The sequence below is a fragment of the Astatotilapia calliptera genome, chromosome 13 (genome assembly GCF_964374335.1).
Source record: "Astatotilapia calliptera chromosome 13, fAstCal68.1, whole genome shotgun sequence".
Classification (NCBI taxonomy): domain Eukaryota; kingdom Metazoa; phylum Chordata; class Actinopteri; order Cichliformes; family Cichlidae; genus Astatotilapia; species Astatotilapia calliptera.
Genome location: NC_137434.1, coordinates 10,237,635 through 10,260,982, shown reverse-complemented (window position 1 = coordinate 10,260,982; position 23,348 = coordinate 10,237,635). Strand labels below are relative to the sequence as shown.

The 23,348-nt window shown below is 42.1% G+C and overlaps 2 protein-coding genes across 3 annotated transcripts; one reads left to right on the top strand and one right to left on the bottom strand.

Moving 5' to 3' along the window:
• Positions 1 to 167: 167 nt before the first annotated feature.
• Positions 168 to 20,121, bottom strand: heatr5b (HEAT repeat containing 5B). 2 transcript variants are annotated; one of them, XM_026189969.2, is made up of 36 exons: positions 19,982 to 20,121; positions 17,534 to 17,698; positions 17,229 to 17,440; positions 16,478 to 16,586; positions 16,221 to 16,370; positions 15,475 to 15,646; positions 15,225 to 15,382; positions 14,840 to 15,134; positions 12,630 to 12,785; positions 12,239 to 12,489; positions 12,046 to 12,157; positions 11,795 to 11,947; positions 11,610 to 11,709; positions 11,382 to 11,491; positions 11,141 to 11,304; positions 10,817 to 10,992; positions 10,533 to 10,638; positions 10,248 to 10,438; positions 9,267 to 9,426; positions 8,893 to 9,082; positions 8,577 to 8,746; positions 8,335 to 8,482; positions 8,060 to 8,239; positions 7,727 to 7,981; positions 6,873 to 7,054; positions 6,720 to 6,788; positions 5,770 to 5,949; positions 5,435 to 5,675; positions 4,848 to 5,084; positions 4,506 to 4,633; positions 3,537 to 3,681; positions 3,142 to 3,414; positions 2,705 to 2,929; positions 2,414 to 2,565; positions 1,823 to 2,036; positions 168 to 1,465 (listed from the first exon to the last, which is right to left on the bottom strand). In XM_026189969.2, the coding sequence occupies exons 2-36, from the start codon at positions 17,657 to 17,659 to the stop codon at positions 1,158 to 1,160; spliced, it is 6,198 nt and encodes a 2,065-aa protein (XP_026045754.1). In that variant the 5' UTR covers positions 17,660 to 17,698; positions 19,982 to 20,121; the 3' UTR covers positions 168 to 1,157. The 2 variants fall into 2 exon arrangements, with proteins under 2 accessions (XP_026045754.1, XP_026045755.1); XM_026189970.2 differs by having other exon boundaries at positions 14,885 to 15,134.
• Positions 20,122 to 20,248: 127 nt separating this feature from the next.
• Positions 20,249 to 23,028, top strand: gpatch11 (G patch domain containing 11). The gene is made up of 8 exons (XM_026189971.2): positions 20,249 to 20,384; positions 20,587 to 20,813; positions 20,894 to 20,935; positions 21,023 to 21,143; positions 21,230 to 21,320; positions 21,484 to 21,594; positions 22,394 to 22,475; positions 22,582 to 23,028. The coding sequence occupies exons 1-8, from the start codon at positions 20,335 to 20,337 to the stop codon at positions 22,635 to 22,637; spliced, it is 780 nt and encodes a 259-aa protein (XP_026045756.2). The 5' UTR covers positions 20,249 to 20,334; the 3' UTR covers positions 22,638 to 23,028.
• The last annotated feature ends 320 nt before the right edge of the window (positions 23,029 to 23,348 follow it).

Genomic DNA, 23,348 nt, shown 5'->3' with positions numbered 1-23,348 from the left:
CGTCACCACAAACTCCACGCCTACAGCGAGTTGGCTGGTGGTGCTCGTTTTGCTCACCCGAATTGCCCGGACGTCCAGACCCAGTAGCAGAACTTTAGCTATAAATCATGCATTCCTATTTTATTAATCCAATTACATTTAAGTATAGTGAAAACTTCCAACAGCAATGAGGTCAAAATAAGTTTATTCATATTTTGGGAAAAAAAATGAGTGTAACATTACATTCACACAAATGTGCCAGTTATTGATGACATTGGTGAACACCAGCACATGCAGGCAGTAAACACATGTATTTATCAGACCAAAAAAAAAAAAAATCTATGTGATGACCAGTACTTATATATACATATATATATATTTATTTATTTGTTGATTGGTGTGCAGATAACTGGAGAGTCTTAGTGAAAAATATAATGCATTTATCATTTAGTTCTAATTTTAGTCTCGATACTGGTTTGATCAACTTTAATTTATTAGCTATGCCTTTGAGCAATTAGTAGGAAGGTTTACAACATAATTTGAGAAAATACACAAAACATAAGAAATTAAAGTAACATTCATCAGTAACAACCTGGAGACCCCAAGGCCTCCTAAAAAATAAAATAAAATAAAATAAAATAAAATCAGGGAAAATTGTAGAGCAAATATTGACTTTTTCTGGAATTTTATTTCTGCCACCTGATTTATTTATTTATTTTTTGCCCTCTGTAAGTCAAAAGTCATGGTTTGTACCTGAAAACATACTTCGTAAGTAAGTTTTGAGATGATTTTTTCAAATTTCAATTTAGCTCTGCCTGAAAAAAAAAGTGTTAGAAACAAACTTCCACAGAGAGCTGGGTTTGGTGACTTGGGGGGAACAAAAAAAAAAAAGAAAGTAAAATGTAAATTGTGTGGTCTGGAAATGATACATTCACACAATTAAAATTTGCTACAAAATTTATAGCAAGCTTTTTAAAGTGAACATTCAAAGGCTTTCAAAGATATTTACATAAACGTTCTTTGAGGGGAGTACTCGTCCATCAAAACAAAGAAGAGATGTAGAATAAATAAATGCAGTTAGAAAGCATAACTGATACAGACATGACATGTGGTACAGTGTTGAAAGAAATCCAAAGAAGAAAAGATTAGTTGAGAGTGTGCGGTGCATTTTGGAGTGTTCAGAAGAAGCTCGTCTTGAGTTTAATGGTTGGTGCAGCTTGCACTGCTGGCTGAGCTTGCCTGGCTGCAGCTTTGGCTTTGCTGCTGGCCTGGTTGGCCCGTATAGCAGATTCCAGACGGGTTTTCAGCTCAGGTGCCGCTCCAATCACTATCTTGAAGGCAGCCGGATAGAGGGGGCCGATCCGCATCAAGTTCTGAAGTGCAAACTCGTGCAGACCTTTGGAGACTTGGGGTGCAGAGGAGATGGAATTTTCATCCAAAAGGTAAGAGACGAGAGTCGGTACAAGGAGAGCGAGCAGCTGCACCCCTGTTGAACACATAAAGCAGTGATAAGTTAAAAAATATATATATATAATCAGTAATTAGGAGACAGTTTAAAAAAAGGAGAAGCAGAACTGTGGCCACAAATCCAATGTAATGTCATTATCTACGCAGAGATTTGCCAGATTATTAGTAAACTGAAATAAAATCGTTTTAAAAAAGTTTTTTCTTGAATGGTTGGACTAGAAATTAGAAAAGCATTAAATTCAACATTTAATTATTTATTAGTCTGATCTAGGGCAGCACAGCTAAATACTGAAGAGATCTACTTTAACAGAGTAAATGTGGCACAAAATGAACCAAATGTTGCTTCACTTGGTCCATTAAGCAGAGGAATACTTACGGTTTTGGTCTTCACCCATGCCGACCAGATTCTCCAGGACCCTGATTCCCTCCTGCACAGCCTGCAGCTCAGCAGCCGTCCCTGGGCGGCTGCGCTCCACTGCCTTCAGCTTCTCCACCATGAGTGGAGCCAGAGCGTGTATGTAGGGAGTAGAGAGGGCACGGCTGGAGTGTTGAAACACCGACAACAGCAGCTGGTAACACCGAGCCTGAACCTGTGGTAACAACAATTACATCTTTCGCTTAACTGAGCTAGACTTATGTGAACAGTGTGAAGCTGTTTTCACGCATGAACTCTGAACAATGGGAGAAGGATCCAGCCCAGGCGTTGTTCAGAGATGCCCTTTTTCACACGTGGAAATGCTACGTTTGGGTTTGGTAACAGAAGAGAGGTGCGTACAGTGCACAGCAGACCACAGCCACCGTCTAGCTGGCAAGTAAAAACCTAGTACTGATTCAGAAATTTGGGTATTCTGCACTTCCGTTAGATAATATCTAGAAAAGTTCAGAGGTACACATTTAAAAACAGATGATTTGGTTCGGTATTCAAAATTCTTTTGTTACATCTTTGTTTGTGTACATGCGAGCTTACCCAGGGGTCACTAGAGTTGAGGGCATTTCGGAAGTGGTCCATGCAGCCCTTTTGCAGGACAGTCACTCCTACAAGCTCACTGCTGGCTGACAGCAGGAAGAGTGTGATCGCTGTCAGCATACTGACCTCATCCATGTCAGGCCTGGACTCATCTAAAAAAAAACACACAAACATGCTTTTGATTAACAGTGATGTTGTGCTTTTTGTAGACTGGCAAGGCAAGGCAAATTTCTGCTCCACAGAAAGACAAAAAGTCAGAGTGTGATAATGAATGCGTGTGGATGAGCTCACCTGGCTGCGAATACTCAAGTACAGATGCCAGGCTGCTCCTCACAAGGCTGGTCCACTGCGTCTGCACGCTCTCCATCCGGGCTATTGGGGAGGTGAAGATGGTCTTAATGCTCTGGAGGGCAGCTGCCACAGGCACTGGCACCGAGTTGTCAGGAGTCTTTACTGCAGTTTCCTTCAGAACTCCGGTGACGAGGAAAAGCACTGTAGGTAGGATGGTCATGCTTCCTAATAAGGCAAAAATAAAATGTAAACAATGGGCTGAAAACCATGACGCTCATGTTCCTTTGCTACTTATCATTAATTAATGTCACAGAAATGCATGAAGCATCCATTAAGAGAGAGTATGTTACACTGAAATAGCAACTGACTGTGTGCGAGTTTTCCTTTCTTATTATGCATGGTATTTGTGTGTTGTTGCACTTTGCTTCAGGCCTCACCAGCTGGAGAGCAGAGCGAGGGCAGCTCTGCCAGGATGGAAACTGCGTTTGCCACCAGGCGGGCACTTTTTTCGGGTAGTCGCTGAGGCCTGAGTGGCACATGGCTGGGCGACTCCTTCACACGTGTATTAAGCTGGGGTAAGTGGCGGACCAGGATGAACACGAGCAGCTCCATGGCGGCGAACACCAGAGACTTGCCGGGGACGAGCTCCCCTGTGTCTCCTCCTTCTCCAAGGCTGGCCTGAGAGTCTTTCTCGCCATCTTCCTCTTTGCCTAAACCAAAAAAAAGTAATGACCGCTTAAACTACCACACAATTTGGTTAACTTCACTCTAAATATAGAAGCTTAAAGACAACATGCAAACCTTATATGCAGTGTAACATAATGTTTCTGACCTTTTGCTGTTTTCTGTCGCTGTAGATGGTCATGTGCAGCCCTGATGGTCTCCTGGACAACAGCAGTGACCTGAAGCTGGACAGCAGGTGGATCCCGGGTCAACAGAAGCCTGTGAAGCACGTTCAGGAGCTCCACAGCCAGCAGCTACAGCAGAAAGAAAAAGTAAACAACTACATTAATGTGACTGTGAAACATGTAGCACAAACTTCTCATTTCTCTCACATTTAGAATTCCAACTGTTTCAATTATGTATTTTTTTCTCATTTAAAGTAAAGTGCTTGATGCTTTGTAACTATCTGTTCTGGTTTGTTGAAAAGCAGAAAGCATGTCCACCATAGGATACAATTTCATATTTAAAAATGTGATTTTTATACTGTTCAGAAGCAATTTGTACTTCTTTGTTCAAATATCTTTATGGTTAGTGAGACGGCTGAGTGATCCCACACACTGTGCTCCAATTCAAATCCTCTGAAGTCCACACTTTGAAGCAGTCTGGTAGAGACACGTCCCTCTTCAAAGGCTTCACCAAATACAGCTGAGAAATACAACCTTCTTTTGCTGAATTTGTAGGATACACACATGTGCCCTTTGAAGCCATCGGTACCCAATCATCTGTTCTGTGGGTGATCTTTTTCACCTTCTAAAGTCAGTAAATATCACAGGCCGGTGTTGTATTTATCAAATATTTGCAGTGAGGTGGTGCATGGTAAACAGATCACCTGAATTACACCACAATATGATTGCTGCAAGAGGTGATTTAAAGGGAAAACACTTTTTCTTATAGGACACTTGGGTGCTTGAATTTCTTTTAGTATTTTCTAATAAGTGAAAACTACATTAGTTCTTTTATAGCTTAATGTGTAACTCATATATTCATATTTTACTAATGAGATTCTACAATAGTCATAAAAGTGGTTTAAAAATTTTCTCTCTTTTTTTACCCTATAATTTAAGCCCTGTGTGTTTACCTGGTCATCTGCAATATGTGTTTTAGCACAAGGAGTCTCGAGCAGAGTGCACAGGGCCCGCAGGCACGACATCACATGTTCAATAGGCTCTTCAGGGCGGGGAAAGCAGAGAAACTCTATACTGACACCTAAGAGAAAGAACACAAAAATGCTCTTAGTCTATGTTCTTGTACATGTATTTTTCTTTCTACTACCATTCCTTCACAATTGGCCGGTGGTCCTACAGCTGTGAGGTGAACAAAAGCAGTTGCTGTTTTCTGTATTAGGTACACTATGAAGCCAGAAAATGGAAAAGTATGCTAAATGCTTTACACCGCAAATGTTAGCTATGCATTTGTTTACCTAACATTAGATGCATCCTGTCTTTGACAGACTCCTCAAAGGTCTTTATAGTGGTGGAGCCTCCCTGGGGGAGGCCAGGAGGCTTGGAGGGAGCTGATGAGACCTCCTCCTGACCTACACCTGCTCCAAACCCAGTGCTGTTCAGCCACAGGGCTACAGCATGCAGGACAGGAGCCCAGGAGCTTCGGTAGTGGAGCCTTGCTGTATCTATAGTCTCCGGGGTATAAAATGCTCCGCCTGGACACAAACACAATTATATATAATTACTTTATTAACATGTCAATGACTTTGAAAACAGCTCCAACAGAGTGCACGAGCATGTAATCTACAATCCCATTTGATTTAAGAGATGTTTTTGTTGACATTTAATCTGACACTGTCCAAATAATGTTGAACGTTTTTGGTAATATCTGGAATAAATGAACGTCAAAGGATCCAAAGTGGAACATAAGACTTGAACATTGATGCTTTAACCAAGCTACATTAAAATGTTGTGTAGAAACACCACAAGACTATATTTTGTTTCACTGAAGATATCATATTAAAACCATATTTAGCACACAGGAAGACAGGAAAGAATCTCATACCATCAGGGGGCAGCTGACTGGAAAACTCAGCAGGCAGAGTGAGCAGAGCATAGTCTCGCAGCATGGCCAGCCACAGGCGGCTTAGTGAGGGCAGCTCTGGCTGCACCAGGGTGATAAGACTGTCAGGGGGAAGCACGTCAGTTCCCAGATCCTCCTCATCCTCGTCGTCATCTCCACTTCTGACTGGTTTTGCAGGTTTAGACTCAGCCTCTTTTTTGATCTTCATTGCCACCACATAGACCTGAGTGAGAAACCCAGAGTGCACGTTCAGTTTCGTTACATGCATCATTTGATTGTAAAAAAAGGAGCAGTTTCCTGCTCATCTTCCATCTCACCTCAGCCCACGCCTTCAGCACTGCCAGTTTCTCCATCGTGGTAGCGCTCTCACTATACAGCTGACTGGACGAGCCTTTCCCAGCCTGCACCTTGTCCAGCGACGACACAAGCAGGTTGTGGACTCGCCGCAGGTCGTTGAGGTCACTGACAACGCCACTGCCGATCCACGTACTGCACACCTGTAGTCAATGTGAGAAAGGTGAAACTGCTATGGATCTTACCGTTTTTATCTATTACAACAACGGACAATAACATTTTATGATTCTGATTTTGATGTAAAAAATGTATTATATAACAGAGCACTTAGGCTCATTAGCCAAGCTATTAGAGGGGGTGGGAGTGTCAAACAAATGGGTATTAATAAATGGACTGACACCTTAGTGATGTAAAACTGGACCACATGTTTATAAGATTGCATTCTTCTGGGAGGAACAGCAATTAAAGTGTCAGTTCAAGGGCAGCAGCTTGTTATAAATCTGGTAGCTTATTAAACTATAAGAAAACTACAGGTCCTCTGTGACCTTCACATCCACAGATATATGTATCCTAATCCGCTTTTTCAGAGTAAGTTGTTCTCGATAAGAAAAATTAAACCCTTCAAAAAGTCTCCCAAGCAGAGAAACAGGGGAATGTCAAAGAGAGAACATCTTTTAGTAATAAGCTGACAGGCATGTTTTGTTATTTGCCCCCGTCACTCAACATTCTCATCATTCAATTAAGTCAAAAAGCATTAAGTCACAAATTTGACACTGCTGGCTTCTAAGGGGATGATGACTCACTTTGTCGTGGTAATTAAGCTGCTAACGCAGCCACAGTTCTACCATTTAACAATCAAAAAACATATTTAATGGCTGTTAATGGAAAGAAGGTTGAACACACCTCAAAAAGAGGCATAAAGTGGAATTGTAAGCAATTGAGTTGGTGAAAGAGACAGGTATGTATGGCTTACCTGGCATGCCTTTGCTGTAATGTCGGACGGCGTGTCAGGTGAAAACGCAGGTCTGAGAGCAGCTCCAACCTAAATACCCACGAGTTGCAACAAGTTTACTTTCATGCAATGTTTCTAGGTTTGGACTACGAAATAATGCAATGCTTTACTCACATTGGCCTGGTACTGTTCCAGGATAACGTGCCCCGGGAACTCGGGCTCTGGTACGGACGCAAACTTTTTAATGATGTCTTCCAAGGCCTGCAGGCCAGCCATCCTCAGCTGGTTGCTGTGGTCTGTGGCTGCCATGAAAGCCATGCGGATGAGGTCAGATAAATGGAGCACCAGCAGATCTCCTGAACGGGCAGAGATGGATGAAAAAACAACAAGGACTATGTGAGAAATACGAACCTAATTATAAACACTGGAAGGAATATGAACTCCGGGAGCAGCTACAATAATGATTTTTCCAGTCATTGTTTAGTATTTGATTTATTAATCCTTTGATGATGTGTTACACTTCAGCAAGAAGCTATAACCAGTGCTTTCTTCAGACTCTCTGCTTTAATACTTTCTTCAAGAGGAAACACTTTTGGAGTTTCAGCGTGTGCCTGCAGCGACCAGAAAGAAACCCCACATTAAATTTGGGGCTGAGATTTAATTGACTTTTAACTGAAGGGCACCTTTTGAGGGATTAGTTGGACATGCCGTCATGCAGACCAACCATCCACTGAATCCCAGTCACTCAATTTGGCTTAGCTGGTTTCAGAGCTGCAAAGTCAGTACAATGTGCTATTACGGGCAAGCCTGTAGAATAGCTCCTTATTATACAGCAAAGCTTACATAAATATTGTCTCCTATATTTACCACAGTGAACAAAACCCTCTGAACCTCTAGCTTTGTTCCATCTTTAAATGAAAGCATGTGAATAAGCAATTTCCTGTCGCACAGTAAAAGTGGCATTAATCAATCACAATTCTTTAAGTGAACTCTGCAGTAGTCTATTCTGGCAGCACAGTGAATGGTACCTTTCACATTCTTGGCCTGCGCCGAACGAGCAGCTGCCAGGTCAAAGTGTGTTTTGTCTGCATTCTCACACAGCAGGATGATGCGGCACAAACAGTCTGCTGCAAACACCCGTGTGACCCAGCGCGGCGCCACAGATGGCTTCGATTTGTCGTCTTCGCCCAGACCCGTGAACATTGTGTCATCGTCCATCTCGTCTTTTTTCTCCGAGTCTTCCTCGTCCTTTTGCACCTCAAACACAACAGCGCCCCCTACATCTGAAAGAGGACACGGGCACATTTGTGGTGAAAGATTTATAAAAGATGATTTTTGAATTTGCCGTTTTGTAGACTTACCTGTAGTTGCTGCAAGAACATCCTTGCAGAGTTTCAGCCAATGGGAAAGTTTTTCTACGGCCAAAGACGACAGCATGTGGCCGAGTGTGTCATGGATGTCTGAGCATAGCTTCCTGTCCGTCTCCCGATCCAGCATGCCAAACAGAACGCCCTCCAGACCAGTCTCTGTGATGTTTAGATCTGAACCAGAGCAAGTTATGGCATTAGGATCCAGGTTGCATTAAGGGGAATTATTCAAACAGAATGCTCGAATCAAGTTTTGACCGTGTACTGACTGATTGCAGTGCTGTCTTTGCTGTCTCCTGCTCTCTTTGCCAGGCTCATGGCGTACTCGCAGACCTCTGCAGCTTCTCTCTGAGCAAGCTGTCTCAGGCAGGCCACTGCAGCACGACGCAGCAACAGGTGAGAGCTGCACAGGTGCACCTATGGGAACCCCAGTTCACAGCAGGAAATCAACATTCAGACTGACACAAACTCTAACTATCACATACGTACTCTAAAAGTATTTATGTCTTACACAGAGACACGGCACCAAGCTGGACAGGTTAACGTGTCGTGGAGCAAACATATGCAGCTGCTGCAAACATGAGATAGCAGCTGCCTGCACAAGAGAGTCTGAGTGGTCCTGCATTATGGCACAACCAACCAGGCAGGACGAGCGGATGGTGGAAATAGTGGCTCCATTTCCTAGCAAGACCAGCACAAAGAAACATTGTACTTAAAGACATATACTTCAGTAGCCTGCAAAGGATCAAAACCGGTTACACTGCCACCTGCTGGCTAAAAAAATACTATGGTTAATGATGTTTGTAATCTGGTTGTGCCACAGTTACCCTGCAACTCTGGTCCCACAGTAGTGATTAGAGCTCCCAGGCAGCGGCCCAGACACTGGTGAACCTCTGTGTGAGACGGGGGCACAGTGAGGAGCAGGGTGAGCACCAGAGACAGTGTAGGCTCCACATAGCCTCTGTACATGGGACCACTTGAATCCACAATTAGAGCCAGAGAGTGCAGAGCCCAAGTCTGGTGAAGACAAAAACACAGATTGAATTAATTTAGAGTGGGCCAGACCAGAATTGAAGAAAAAGACAGGGATGCATCAAAACTAGGTTTAGACATAACATTTAACAGAAAAGAAAAACAATCAAAATGTAATTTAATTATGAGTGAATATAAAAATGTACTTCTAATAAATAATTGACTGCACCTGGACTTCATGTGAAGAGCCATCCTGGGCTAGAGCCAACAAGATGCTGACACTGGTCTTTAAGTGCTGGCCAGAGCCAATTCCTCCAACATATCGATGCAGACAGCCGAGAGCCAGTGAATGGCCCGTCCTTGAAACTACATCACGAGCTGACTTCAGCCTGTAAACAGAGCAAAACAAAGACATGCATCACGTGAGTAGAGACAGATACAAAGTATGAGAGATCAACTTCAAGACAGATGAACAACAATGAAACACAAACTATAACTTTCCAAAAAGAGACATTCTGAAAATGTAGTGAGAATGTTTATTTTGTGCAATCAGGTATAAAATGACTCTCTGTCCGTCCCACTAAACGTCAAGGTGCAGTTTACATCCTTGTCTGTCCAGGCTCATTCAAGATATGTAGTGATAGACTAATATTTTTTACACCTAAAATCACTGTATTCTTAAAAACATTTATTAATGTAAGGTAAATACAGGTTATTCTGATCACAACATTGTGCACTGTAGACAATGTTTTCAATATTTATGTTATTGCAAAAATCCACACTTTTCAAACCTGGCACCTCAGAAGACTAAATCTGGCGCTCAAATCTCTCCTTCTGTCCAAAGTGTTTCTACAGATCACTAGGTTGTCATGGTAATGTTAACCACAGACCATTTTAAACAGAAAATGTTATCAATTCATCATTTTTATCCTGTTAGACACTTGTATCGTTTTTATTGGTGTATGAATTCTTGAGTTATGGCCAAAAGTAAGCTCTTTGGGCTTGACCTTTGACCTCCAAATGCTATCAAATTCATCCTCATGAATCAAACAAATCAATCAGTCAATGAAAGTGAACACTGGTGTAAAATATGAAGAAATTTTCTTAAGGCCTTTCTTAAATATTCTGTGTGAACAACAAAGATGATTTGAAACCATAATGTTGGACACAAAAAGCAAAGAAACAGAAATTGGAGACATGATATGCTCACTTATCAAAACTGGTCTGCGCCATTCTGGCAATGAAGGTTGCCTCTCCGACCACCTGAGCCATCCTCCCCAGGGCCTCTCCAGCAGCACAGCGCAGGATGGGATTAGGGTTGTCCAAAGCTCCCATCACCAGGGCCAGAGCTGATTTACGCACCTCCTCAGGCCCAAGAGTGCTCTTATTCTCAGCCAAACCCTACAGTTAAAGCGAAAGAGAAACATTATTTCTCACTGTAGCTATTACCTAAATTACCTTCCCATTTAAGAGGATATAGAGCTTTTTTTCTTACCTTGAGGGCAGAAAGGACTGCAGTAAAGATGTTGAGTTGGACGGCTTGCTGTCGAACTCCTTTAGCCTGCTTTATGCATTCTGCAAAGTGGTCTAACATCTGCAGCCTGAATCATACCCATCAGTTAAAACACAGTATGTTAATAAAAACCAGCTCAGCAACAATGCAGTGAATATAAATATATAAGGAAAATAATGAGAGCAGCTGCGGGACAAGAAAATAAAAATAATGTTAACATGATGCAGAACCACATCAAGTCACCACAATAAGAGAGAGCGCCTTGCCTGTGTTTGAAGGAGACATGAGGGAACACCACACCAAACAGAGCCACTGAAGCATCGATAACCGACACACCCAAAGGGAGAGGTCCTGGGATGGCCTCGCCTACGGGGACGCGCAGGTAGATCGACGAGGGATCGTGCTCCAGAGCTCCGCTGCCAGACGCGCTGTTGGGCTGCAACTGTTTCGCAGGTAACGACACAGAAACACCAAAAGGCCAAACTTATATTTAACATTTAACGAGAGATAGTGATGACTAATCCAAATCACATACATAAAGCATCTTCAAATAAGAGCTGGGTTACTAGAACGGTCTTTTACCAACTAACCTGATCCTCTATGGACTTGTGGTCGGTCTCCTGTAGCCACGAGCCCATGAGCACGCTGTCGTCATAGTGACACAGAGAGCGCAGCAAAGACGTGGTAGTGTTGGCCGAGTTGTCGGTCAAAGTAAACTCTGCCACCAGTTCTCTCAGGAGAGCATTGAAGCTGCCTGTACGAGAGGATTACCCATTTTAAAACACCTCTCCTCAACTTATGTGAAAGCTAATGCACAAGTGACTGATTTACCTTCGTAAGTTTTTGGAGGCAAGAGAGCCAAGATGTCGTACAACCGGAGCCTCACCATAGCTGCACTTGCTTTCAGGTGGGCTCCATGTACCTTAATGATGGCAGGGACACTGAGAAAAGTCAAAATGTTACAATCATTAGACATGCAGTCGAAAAACACACAAAAAAAATAAAATAAAAAGTCAGACATTTAAGAGAAAATTACACAAAAAAAACCACCACACTCACTGAGACATCATAGTCATGGCACATTCGATAGGAGTCATCAGCCTGCGGATTACGTCTTCTGTGAGAAGCTCGGGGCAGTGGGCCACGAAGCTACGCATGGCTATAAAAGAAAAGGAACAGTTTTAGTCAACACTGCGTCTCGTAACATTTTAGGGCGTGCACACTGTGGAGGTGCAAGCCTTTACCACACAGTGCTCCAGCTCTGCCCTCCAGGGTGACCTGCCAGGTGAAGGAGTCTCCTCTGGCTTTTTCGGCTTCCAGCTCCTTCTGGGAGCGAGGAAACACGTTCCTCCACAGCAGCAGCATTTTGGGGAGATGATAGCGCACAAGGGAGGGACCTGGGAACACAAATGAACACAATGTGGTCACAAAGGTGGTGGGAGAAAGAGACGATTTCTGAAAAACTCCAAAATCAGGAAGTGTCTTTGAGGCTCACCCAAAGTCATCAGGGCTCCCAGCAGAAGCCATCCAGCCTGCGTGCGCTGCAGGGACAGACGGCTGTTCTGAGCAGCTGTTCGCAGAAGGTCTTCAGCTATACTCACCACCAACTACAAGAACAGCGAGGCTAGTCAATCAAGTCTGACATACATATGAAAGAACCACTAAGGCCAAATTCTGAAGCTACACACCTTGCCCTTGGTGTGGGGGATACCCAGTGGACACTGGTGCACGCCTCCCAGCAGAGCAGCCATCGCAAAGCTGTAGCCGCTTACAGCCTCAGGCGAACTCTTCAGGTTGTTGATTCTCTCAGCACAGCGGTCCAGCAGAGGGGTGAGCTGATAGGGTAGCGCAACGGCGACGCAACGCAAGCACCATGCAGCTGCCAAACGTGCTGCCATGCTTGGGTGCAGCAGCACTGAGGTCACGGTTTCAAGGAGTCCTGAAGAAGTGGATGTGGAATAAGTTATTTAAGGATTTCAGCCTTATTTTAAATTAGGATTTATGTCACATGAGCTTGTGTTACCAGAAACCCGAGAGTGACAACAGTGAATATCCTGTTTTGTATTCTGTTTATCTTACCTACAGAAGGCTCCTGGATGAGTGGTGAAGCTGTGGCACTCAAACTCTGAACCAAACTGCCCAGCTCTTTTAAAGCACACACCATAACATGCTGGCTGGCAGAGACATCACCTGCCCCTGCTTTGTTCTCCCCACTGATATCATTCACTACTGCCTCTGAAAACACAAATTTCAGGAAGAGAAGCGAGCAAAGCGATCTGTCAGCATGAACATTTTCTGGGTTATCACTTAAGTTCGTATTTTGAATACTCAATAATATTCAGAACACACTAATTTATAATGTGTGCATCATTGATGAAAAAGATTTATATCAAAGAAAAGATGCTTTGTGTCCATAATAAGTATAAATCACTAATGTTATTAGTAAAATTTACACTAATCAGCCACAACATTAAAACCCGATATTGTGTAGGAAGTTGCAAGGTGGGGCCTCCTTACATCTGATTTGTTTTTCCGATCTTGAACTCTTTGTAATGTTTCTCAGACCATTCCTGAACAATATGCCGTGGCGGGTGCACTATGCTGCAGAAAAAAAAGCCAGCACCATCGGGGAATAGTGTTTCCATAATGAGGTGTAAATTGTCTGCGGCTAGTTAGAATCAGATTAAAGCTATTTTCCTGCAGAAAATCAGAGAATCAAATTGCTTAAACTCTACTGTGTATCATGCTGATCCCCCCTCTCTCTCTGGTAAACATCACACAAGATGTAAAAGAAAATGGGATTTCTTTCTGCTGTAGGTGCTTTCAAGAACAGACAGGACCACATGCAAAGTGTGGAGTATAGTGCCCCTGTGACCCTATTGCCAGTTCATTACTTATACCACTTTTGGTAGCAACTAACTACCAGAAACAATCCCCCAAACCTGATATTTTATAGATAATCTGATCCAGTTGCTTAGACATCAAAAAAGTCACATCTTTACAGCTTCCAACAACTTGACTTCCTGCTACAACTCGACAAGTAACATTAAGGCAAAATAATGATTTTTATTGTTGTCACCTACACTGATTTTAATGTTGTGACTGACAGGTGCGTACCGTAGCTTCTAATAACACAACAGACCCCATTAGGCCATGCACTGTTGTCATATATTTAACTAACGACATTAAACTACAGAACCGCTACATTAAAACACAGAAGAGCACACTTCAATGTACTCCAAGAGCTCTGAGGATTTGTCTCCCCCCATTCAAAAAGAAATAAATAAAAACAGGAAATGATGGCTATAATTGTGAAAAAAGAAAAAAAATGAATAGCTGATCATTTACCGGGAACTAAAATCCTCTGAGCTCTTGAAAGACAACAGTCAAGACAGATCATATGTAGAAAAAAGGTCAATAAAACGACTTGAGGAAGAGAGTATATGAAGATGCTTCTTGAACTGTGGCATTTCATTCGGACTTTAGTGTAAATGTAAACACATATACTAGATGTCCTACTTCTATCATGGCTCCCGGTAACATTTTCCCACTTATGTTTAGCTTAGACATTTCTCAAAGTCCCATTTCAAGAAGTCTCACATATCCAACTAGATGGAAAAAAATACAGCAGCAAGTACAGAGTGAACAACAAAGAACCCAGAAGAATCCAACATTTTTAGAAATTCTGTCTTAACACCAAGAAGTTCTGAAACGTACATCGGTTTAAAGGTTGCAAAGCAAATCAGAGTAAGAAACATCCTTTGTGAACGACGTATGGGTGATTTTGAAAATAATTTTGTGATGATCAAAAGCGAAAAAAATAAATAAAATAATGCAAAACACTGTGTCTTGTTCTTTTAGATGTAATCGCATCATCCTGTCATGTGTCTTTGCATTTAGTGGCACGTGCAGTTTTTCTGCTGGTGCATGCCAGATGCTAGATCCAGAAAAGGTTACGTTAACTGCTCTTTAGGGTTTATAAGGCAATAACAAAATGTGAATTCACAGGCAAAAAAGCCATAAAGGCTATGCAATAATGCAAGCATGAGTACTTAATATGCTGCGCAGGTAATGGATGATCTTACTGACATTATGATACTACTTGTGGTGAAAAGGGGATATGAAGAAAGAGGAAAGTAACCTCACAGGGAGAAAGCAGAAGGAAAAGCAGAGAAATAAAAGAAAAAGAGAAGCGGTCTCTGCACACAACATAAGCACAAGCCATGCAACAGATTTCAAAACTGAATGAGGAGCGAATTAAAAGGTGATAATAATGGATGAGTACTTACTCTGTAATGCTCTGAACCGTGATATTTCCCCCCCATCCTCCTTACCCACAGCCCTCATTTGCTTGCTGATGGCTTGGCAGATTTCTTTGCCGGCTGCGATTTGTGCTTTCTCTCCAAGCAAGCCCCCCAAGGTGGCGCGCAGCATGAAGGAGACGCAGCGGCGCGAGTACACAGCCTCAACGTGAGTCTGCGTGGCCCGAGGGTGAGACACTAGGTCCAACACGTGCGACAGGAACGTGGCAAAGTTGCGCTCAAGCCACTGACCGCCAAGTGTTGTCACAAACACAACGTATGCCTAAGAAGAAATTAACGAAAAACACGCATGAGGTGGATGAGTCAGATGGATCGGGTTCATATTTTTAATATGTTTGAGAGTTCACCTCACCTGTGTGACGCCCACCCGCACCTCCCTGCTGACAGAGCCTCCCCCCTTCAACATCTCTCCTCCGCTCTTCAGGAAGCCAGATCCACCGCGCAGAAAGCCTGTGGCCATGAGCTCCAGCACCTCCTCCAGAGTGGCTCGCTTTACATTCTGACGCATCACTGCGAGAAGAACACGTTTAAAAAAAGAACGTGATAAAGAACAGAAGCAGTGAGCTACTCTAAAAACAACACAAATCCACTCTGTAACCTACCAGCTGCTTGTTTGGGCATCAGGGCCGTGGCCATAACCGTCCCCAGCAGTTTCGCTACGGCTACCCGAACGCCATAGTTAGACCCTTCCAAGGCCTTGAAACACAAAGTAGCGACGTTCTCCAGTTCAGTGGTCCACATGAATACGGCCTCATTTTGTAGCTCCAACAGGCACTGATCAGGCAAGGAGGAAAAAAATGGGACGCTATCATTACTTTTCATATAATGTGTGTACTGGTAATATCTACTTCATGACATGAATTCAGAGGCTTATGTGCACATAATGTTACAATACACACAGTAACTTGTATGCTTTCTAAACGGAAATTGAAACAGTGTATGCGGTCGACATACGTGACACAGCAAAAGCATTTAAGTCAGTGGTTTCTTCCCTTTACAAACAGTCTGCACTCATTCTGACACACAATTGCTGTACTTGTGTCATAAAGGGAAAATTAGATCGTACTGAAAACAGTGGTCACAAGTAAGCATGCGGTACCTTTACTTTTATGAGTGAAACTGAGAATGAAGCCTTGCATAACGCTCCCCAGATGGGCCTTAACAACTTAAGATCAAAAACCAAGTTTAACTGTTTTGGGAGAAAGAGTTTGAAGATTACTCTGTGTGTCTTCTACGTAGCTTTTAACTTTATGATATGGAAGGCCCCAGCAGCCCACAAAATCCCCACAAAGAAGCGCAAGATAGTTGACACATTTAAAAATCTTAACTGTGTTTTTGTGAGACCAACCTTTGCTACTGCACAGCGTACAGCCATGGACCTGTCTGTAAGCAGAGAGCGAGCATTCTTGTAGATGTCTCTGTGACAAGAAGCTGCAGCTCCACCCAGTCCGCTGAGCACCTTCTGCAGACTCAGAAGGATCTCTCCTCTACCTTGTGACTACATCAATAAAATAGAAGAAAGTGACGTTACAAATCAATCCCTCCATTACTGTTCTTATACTGTAGTGTGCCTGCTCCTAGTTTCTTTACTCTCACGTGGCATACCTCTGCACTCTTTAATGCCTTTAAAAGATTATTGATGGTATCTGGAAAGGAGCTTCCCAGCATCCTCCCCATCTTCTCATAAAAAGCCCCAACACATGCCACTGCAGCACTGCAAGAAATGTGTAACAGTGCATTAACACAGCAATTCAGACAAAAATCTATGTCAAAATTCATAATTATGTAAATTAAAATATGCAATACCATGGAATACTTCATGAAAATTAATAGTTATTAACTTCTATTTATTAGACTCCTCCTTATGTTGATAAATGGTGAGACTGGCTTACATACATGAATTAGCTTTAACCTCATCTACTGTAAAATGCTGAAGGGGAAGCACAGTGGCTTAGTATGCAAAAGGGAGGCCCTGGCACGTCTGTGTATTTCACCTACCCAGAAATGAGCAGGTATGAATGACTGATGGATAAAACCCTGCAGGGCACCACTGATGCAGCTTCATCCACTGTTAAATTCCATTAACGCCAGCAAGAAACACAGCAAATCTAGTCTTGTACGCTTAATCCCTCCTTTTAAACATAAAATGTCGTTCTGCAGATTACCGTCCAGCTTAACTGCTAATACCCTTGAAGATAGGCCTACCGCACGTGCCTGGAGCTCTAAAAGCAGTTCTGAACAGCTTACATTTGAATTAAAATATGTGAAAGCTCAAGCAGACTATTAATATGCAGTTCCTGTATTTCTAAAAATAGCCAATAAAAATATACGCGGTAGTAAATAAATGGGAACTCACAGTTTTGTTGGCAAGTATGCAGGTGTGTCATCCTTGCTTTTGATGATGTCATTGCATTTATCAAGAGTCTGGAAAACAGTGAAGGTGTCACCAATGCTGTAGAGCGTAGCAAGGTTTTTGGCCAGGAGTTTTCTAGTCGGTGGTCCCGGAGCGCTGCTGATTAGTCCCGTCAGCTGTTCCACCAGCTTCTTCTGCTTCTCTTTTACATCCACCTGCATTCAAAAAAGAAGGGAAAAAAGCACAATCGAGTTACAAAACGCTTCCAATGATTCTGACTCAGAAAAGCTAAAAATCTGAATAGTCACCTTATTTGCTGCCACAAGCACTTTATCCAAAAACCGGAGCCATTCGAAGATGAAGACGGGCCTTTTTGCTTCGGTGATCTGGGCCAAAGCATCTTCATTAAGCAGGAGACTGTGAGCCAGCTCCATGGTGAGGAACCTTGAACACAGAGACGTGCGCCCTCCTCTCTGCAATGATTCACGAACACGTGACAAATTAGAGGAACAAAAAGCTTAATATACTGTTGCAACACAAGCAGTCGGTAGACCATATTTTGCTCAAACAGCTTCAGTGTGACTTGACACTGAATCTACAAGTCTTTTTGACTAAAGTGAAAGACTGGAGCACCACTTCTCTTAGAAATAATCTTAATTGGCATTTTGATGATAGCAGTAGGGAGCATTACTAGCACAAAATCTTCAATGGGTTTTCAGCTGGACTGAGTGATGGTATCAGTGTGGTAGACGTTATCTCTAACAGTGATGAATTTGCATACCGGAGTGAGACAGAACAGCTGGTGAGGAGGTGCAAAGACAACAATTTGATCCTGAGCAAATCTAAAACTAAAGGCTGTTGACTTTAGAAGGGAAGAAGTCCAACATCTTCCTTTCATTGGCCAAGGTCTGTTGAAAGAGTGCTTCCTGGGCACCACTATATGCCAGTCTTTATCACAGAACTTAAACACCAGTCTCACTGTTAACAAAGCCCATCAGAGACTCTACTTCCTTTGGCAGAAGTAGAGATGTATGGAAAATATGGGTTCAGTTGGGAAGCTGCAAACCATTATCATTATCATTATTATTATTATCTCCAACCTGACTTGGTAAGGTAGCACAACCAATCAGGACAAACAGCAGCCTGGAAAAAGTTTGAGCCTCCAACATCACTGGTTGTAGTCTGCCTTTCATAGCTCCACACTATGCCACCCGAACCACCAGGAGAGGTAGAAGCATCATCACTGTCCCCTCCTACACATCATCTGTTTAATCATCTCCCACCAGGCAAAAGATACAGGGGTATTACTACAAGAACAGAGATAGTAGCTATCTCCAAGCTATTAGGTGCTTAAATATATGCTGAACCTTCTATTATTTTTTGTTTCAATTGACCTACAGCAAGTTGTAATCATAGAATCTGAATGTATCCATCCATTCGCTTCCGCTTATCCTTTTCAGGGTCGCGGGGGGCGCTGGAGCCTATCCCAGCTGTCATACGGCGAGAGGCAGGGTACACCTTGACAGCTCGCCAGTCTGTCACACAGAGAGACAGGCAACCATTCGCACTCACATTCACATCTGTACTCACATCTATGGGCAATTTAGATTAATCAATTAACCTTTCCCCAGAAACTGCATGTCTTTGGACGGTGGGAGGAAGCTGGAGTACCCGGAGGGAACCCACGCAAACAGGGGAGAACATGCAAACTCCACACATTGAACTCAGGACCTTCTTGCTGTGCGGCAACAGTGCTAACCACCGTGCCGCCCAGAATCTGAATATATTATGCAGCAAAACGTACACGTATGTATCATGCATTTGCAATATCAACTTAACCTCTTGCACTGTGGACTGTTCCCTTCTGCAATCTAGACTCTACGCCATTCACTAAAATCACTTTAAACATAGGTACACTGACACACTGCACTACTTTTATGGGTTGTGTTCAATACACGTGTACTTTGTATGTTGTGCTGTATTGTGTCATTTGATGTGTCTTGTTGTATATGCAGCTGTGTTGTTGAAATGGCTCCAATAAACTTGAGCTGTGGTGACTGTGAAGGCCACTCAGTCACCACATAACATGATCAAAATCATTTTCATGCTCATCTAAAAGTTCTATCAGCTCTTGCACCTCATTGCCACCATGGAAGAGATCATTCCTAGCATGAAAGGAATACTATATTATAGGATGAAGATAAATACTGGGAACAGCTGTGTTGATCTGCAGGTTGGACATTCCTGCTCAGGAGACAAACTCTGTACCCAACAGCATGACAGGGCCTCTTAGTTGTCTAATTTAAATGCCTCTTCTCTAACAATACGCCTGTTCAGTCAATAAACTATCACATCCATCAGCTGGACAGGTTATAACAGCCCTATAGATGCTAAGGACCAATTATCGCCATTGGAATGCCTTCGCTGTGTTCCGTACGTCAGTAATTTTAATGTCAGTGGCTGTAAAGTTATAATAGCCGCGCTCAAGTCTCGTATGGAATAACACAAAAATATTAACACTGCAGTGATGTGTTGACAGCTGTCATCCTTCAGATGTTAATACGCGAGCTAGTTAGCAACATAAGCTAGCTGCTTCCTAAAAGGGGAAAGCTAAACTCCGCGAAACACTGACGACTAAATAGGACTTTGGCTCTTCGTCGTCATTTTTTACAACCTTGAGTTGTTCAAAATATACCCCTCAGTGACAACAAACTCCCTGAAATACGGGACAAATACAGCAAAACTGTTCATCCTACCTGTGCTTCGGTGACCCAGGATGAATGACGACGACTATGGGCGGTGTCGCTGTGAAGTTTGTCCGATGTTAAACCAAACAAATAATTTAACTTAAATCATATAGCTTGTAGAATTTTGTGAAATAAACAAAAATAGACGTGACATTAATCGAGTCCATTTCACAGGACAAACACGTTCTTTTGAAATATATGCCAAATGCAGCGGAACTGTAGACTTTGTGTGTACCTTGCAGCTACTCGGAACGTTTTTGCAAAGGAACAGAACACCACAGAAGAAAATACAAACGCACAAACCGAAGTTGTTGTTTTTTTTGCTGTTTTTCTCTGTTTTTTCTCTCTTTAGTTTGTGCAGAATGTCAGATGAAGAAGAAGACTATATGTCTGATGCATTTCTTAGCAAACTGTAAGTGTTTTGGCTCTGGTGTTTACTGTAAAATGTTCATATTGACAACAATGTTCGGTCAGTGCCATGAAACTGTTGTTGAATCGAGTATATTCCGATATTGAGCTATAAAAACAAAGAAGCAGGGTGTCGTTGCTCTCAGAATAGTTATCGGTATTTTTTACACCCGTGTAACGTTTTTCTTTGTCCCTCCGACTGTCAGTCAAGATGTGAAACCGGGAGTCAGCATGGTGAGGCGGGTAAAAGAAGCAATGAAGAGGGAGGAGAAGCAAAAGGAAAAGAATATTAAGAACCGTCAGAAGAGCTACAAGGAGCAGGAGAGCGAAAGCCGAGAAGTGGCTTTACAGAGCTCCATCAGCAATGAAAACAAAGGGTTTGCACTTCTGCAGAAAATGGGCTACAAAGCTGGGCAAGGACTTGGGAAGCAGGGCAAGTTTGTTCTTCGCTAAATTGTGAATTTGCTTTGCATTCGTAGTGTGCACTGATGTTAATCTTTGTTACCCCTATAGGAGCAGGAAGAGTTGATCCAATCCCACTAAATATCAAAACAGGTAGGAAATGTTATTTTAAAATGAGTATTTAGTGATGTTGTGTGCAGCCTAGCTGAATGATTGCAGCACTTTTCTGTTTATAATCAGACAGAGGGGGTATTGGAATGGAAGAGATGAAGAAAAGAAAAGCTGAAGAGGAACTGGAGCATTATAGGCAGAAAGTACGAGCCAAACAACAGAATGAGACCAAATCTCTGGAAGATTTCAGGTGAAGCATGCAGCTACCTCTAAACGTTGTCCCCTCCCCCTCTTATAGTCTGTGTTTTTAACTTTTTCCTTTTTTTGCGTTTTCAGGTCAAGAGTAAGGACGGAAAGAGAGGAGCGAAAGATTGAAGGAGACCTCAGGAGGAGTCAGCGAGCTTGCGAACAGCTTGACAGTCAAAAGGTGGAAAGAATTATGAGTATAGCTCCTTATGGACTCCTCTGCACATCACAGTGCTAGTGTTAGTAGCAGGTCTCTCTCTAATCAGTCTCTTACCAGTGAAAGGAGGAAAATTATAGACCACTGACACAAAGTATCTCCTAGCTGAGGTTTCTTCTCTTTTCAGGGGATAACTGCTCCGAGAGAAGACTGGTACTGGCCTAAAGCAAACTCTGATGAAGAAGAGGACGATCTTAAAGAGGAGGATGAGGATGAAGAGGAGGTTACAGAACTCACTGTAAGTATTTTATTTTAGACAATCAAAATTAATGTATGTTATTCATAGTTGGGGTTTTTTGTTGTTGTTTTTTTACCAAAACAGCAATTGTGGTACTGTCTGAGGAAGTGCAGAGCAGTATGTGTAGGACATGTATTAGGATAGCAAGATGATGTTGAGGTGTACAGTGGGAGTGACAGATTTGTTCAAGATGGGGGTGGGATTACATTAGGGATTGGCTCTGAGCCCCCTCTTGTTTGCAATGTGATGGGCAGATGATGTCAGACAGGAGTCTCTGTGGCCTATGATATTTGCAGATGACATTGAAATTTGTAGTAGAGAGCAGGTAGAAAAGCCTGGAGAGGTGAATGTCTCTCAAGAGAAATGAAAGACAGTGGATGCAAGACAGAATACATGTGTGTGAATGAGAGGGAGATGGGTGAAAATGCAAGGAGTAGCTTTAGTGAAGATGGATGAGTTTAAACCATCAAAATCACCAGACAGTGCACAACAGAGGTGAAGAAGAGAGCATAGAGTGCATTGGATGGAGATCAGTGCTGAAGTGTGTTTTCTAACAGAAGGATAGCAGCAAGAGTAAATGAAAAGATGGTAGGAAGACCTGCTATGATGTGTTGAATTAATGAAAAGAAATATTTTCAATTAAATTTTCATATCTAATACTCATATACTCTGGATTAGAAATGAGTACATCAGAGGGACAACTCAGGTTGAGCTGAAAAAACATAAATGCATCTTATAGGATTTAATGGCAAAATTATCCCAATGAATATTAAATGTGATATGTGGTTTTCTGTTGCAGTCTTTTGATAAACTACAAATTTTGACATCCTATTTGAGAGGAGTCCATTTTTATTGCATATGGTGTGGGACCACCTATAATGGTAGGTGTGATGTCTTGTCTTTAGTGCTGTAGCTTTTAAGGTTCTTTTGTATTGCCATTGCTCATACTGTGTATGTGTATATAATGTATTGATTTCTATTTTACAGATGAAGAGGACTTGTGCGCTAACTGTCCTGGGGATACAGCAGCAGACCATGAATAAAATGAATGAAAACCAGTCTGCACAAGTTTCCTGTAAAGAGAAAAAAAAGTATAAATGTTTGATCATAAAAATATTGTGTATATGTGAATGCACTTTGATATGTGAGTCAGGTTCATCGGACTACAAAAACAGCCAAGGCAATAAAGTGATCAGAAATTAAGTTCTTTAATCATCCAGTTTTAATCTGCTGTCTTTCATTGAAAGACCATCAAGTTTGTATTTGTTGTATACATTTCTGTTTTTTGGGTTGTTGTTGTTGTTGTTGTTTTTTTCATTTATAAATTAGGATGTCTTTCAATATTTCTATTTTATAAAGATGAATACAAATTGTGTTACATATTTCAAGATCAATTGTATTTATCTGTCTTCATTAAACGTTTTAAGAATGCTACCATTTTGACTTTTTGTATATTCTATGATTTGTTGTGAGTTTATATCAGCCATACTTCTTTTCATTACTATTACTTTAAAAAATTCTGATGCGTAAATTGGGCAATAATAATAATAATTTACATGTCTGAAATACTTAAGGATTTTTGGTTTATATGTTATTGTCACTATGACATCGCCACATCTCTACGTTTGGCGCTTGACAAAAGAACTACAGTTCCCATGAAACTTAGCGATGGGAGCTGCTCTTAAACATCTTGGGACATGTAGTCATTCAATCCTAACATGCGTAAGTTTAAAAAAAACACGAACAGGTAATCA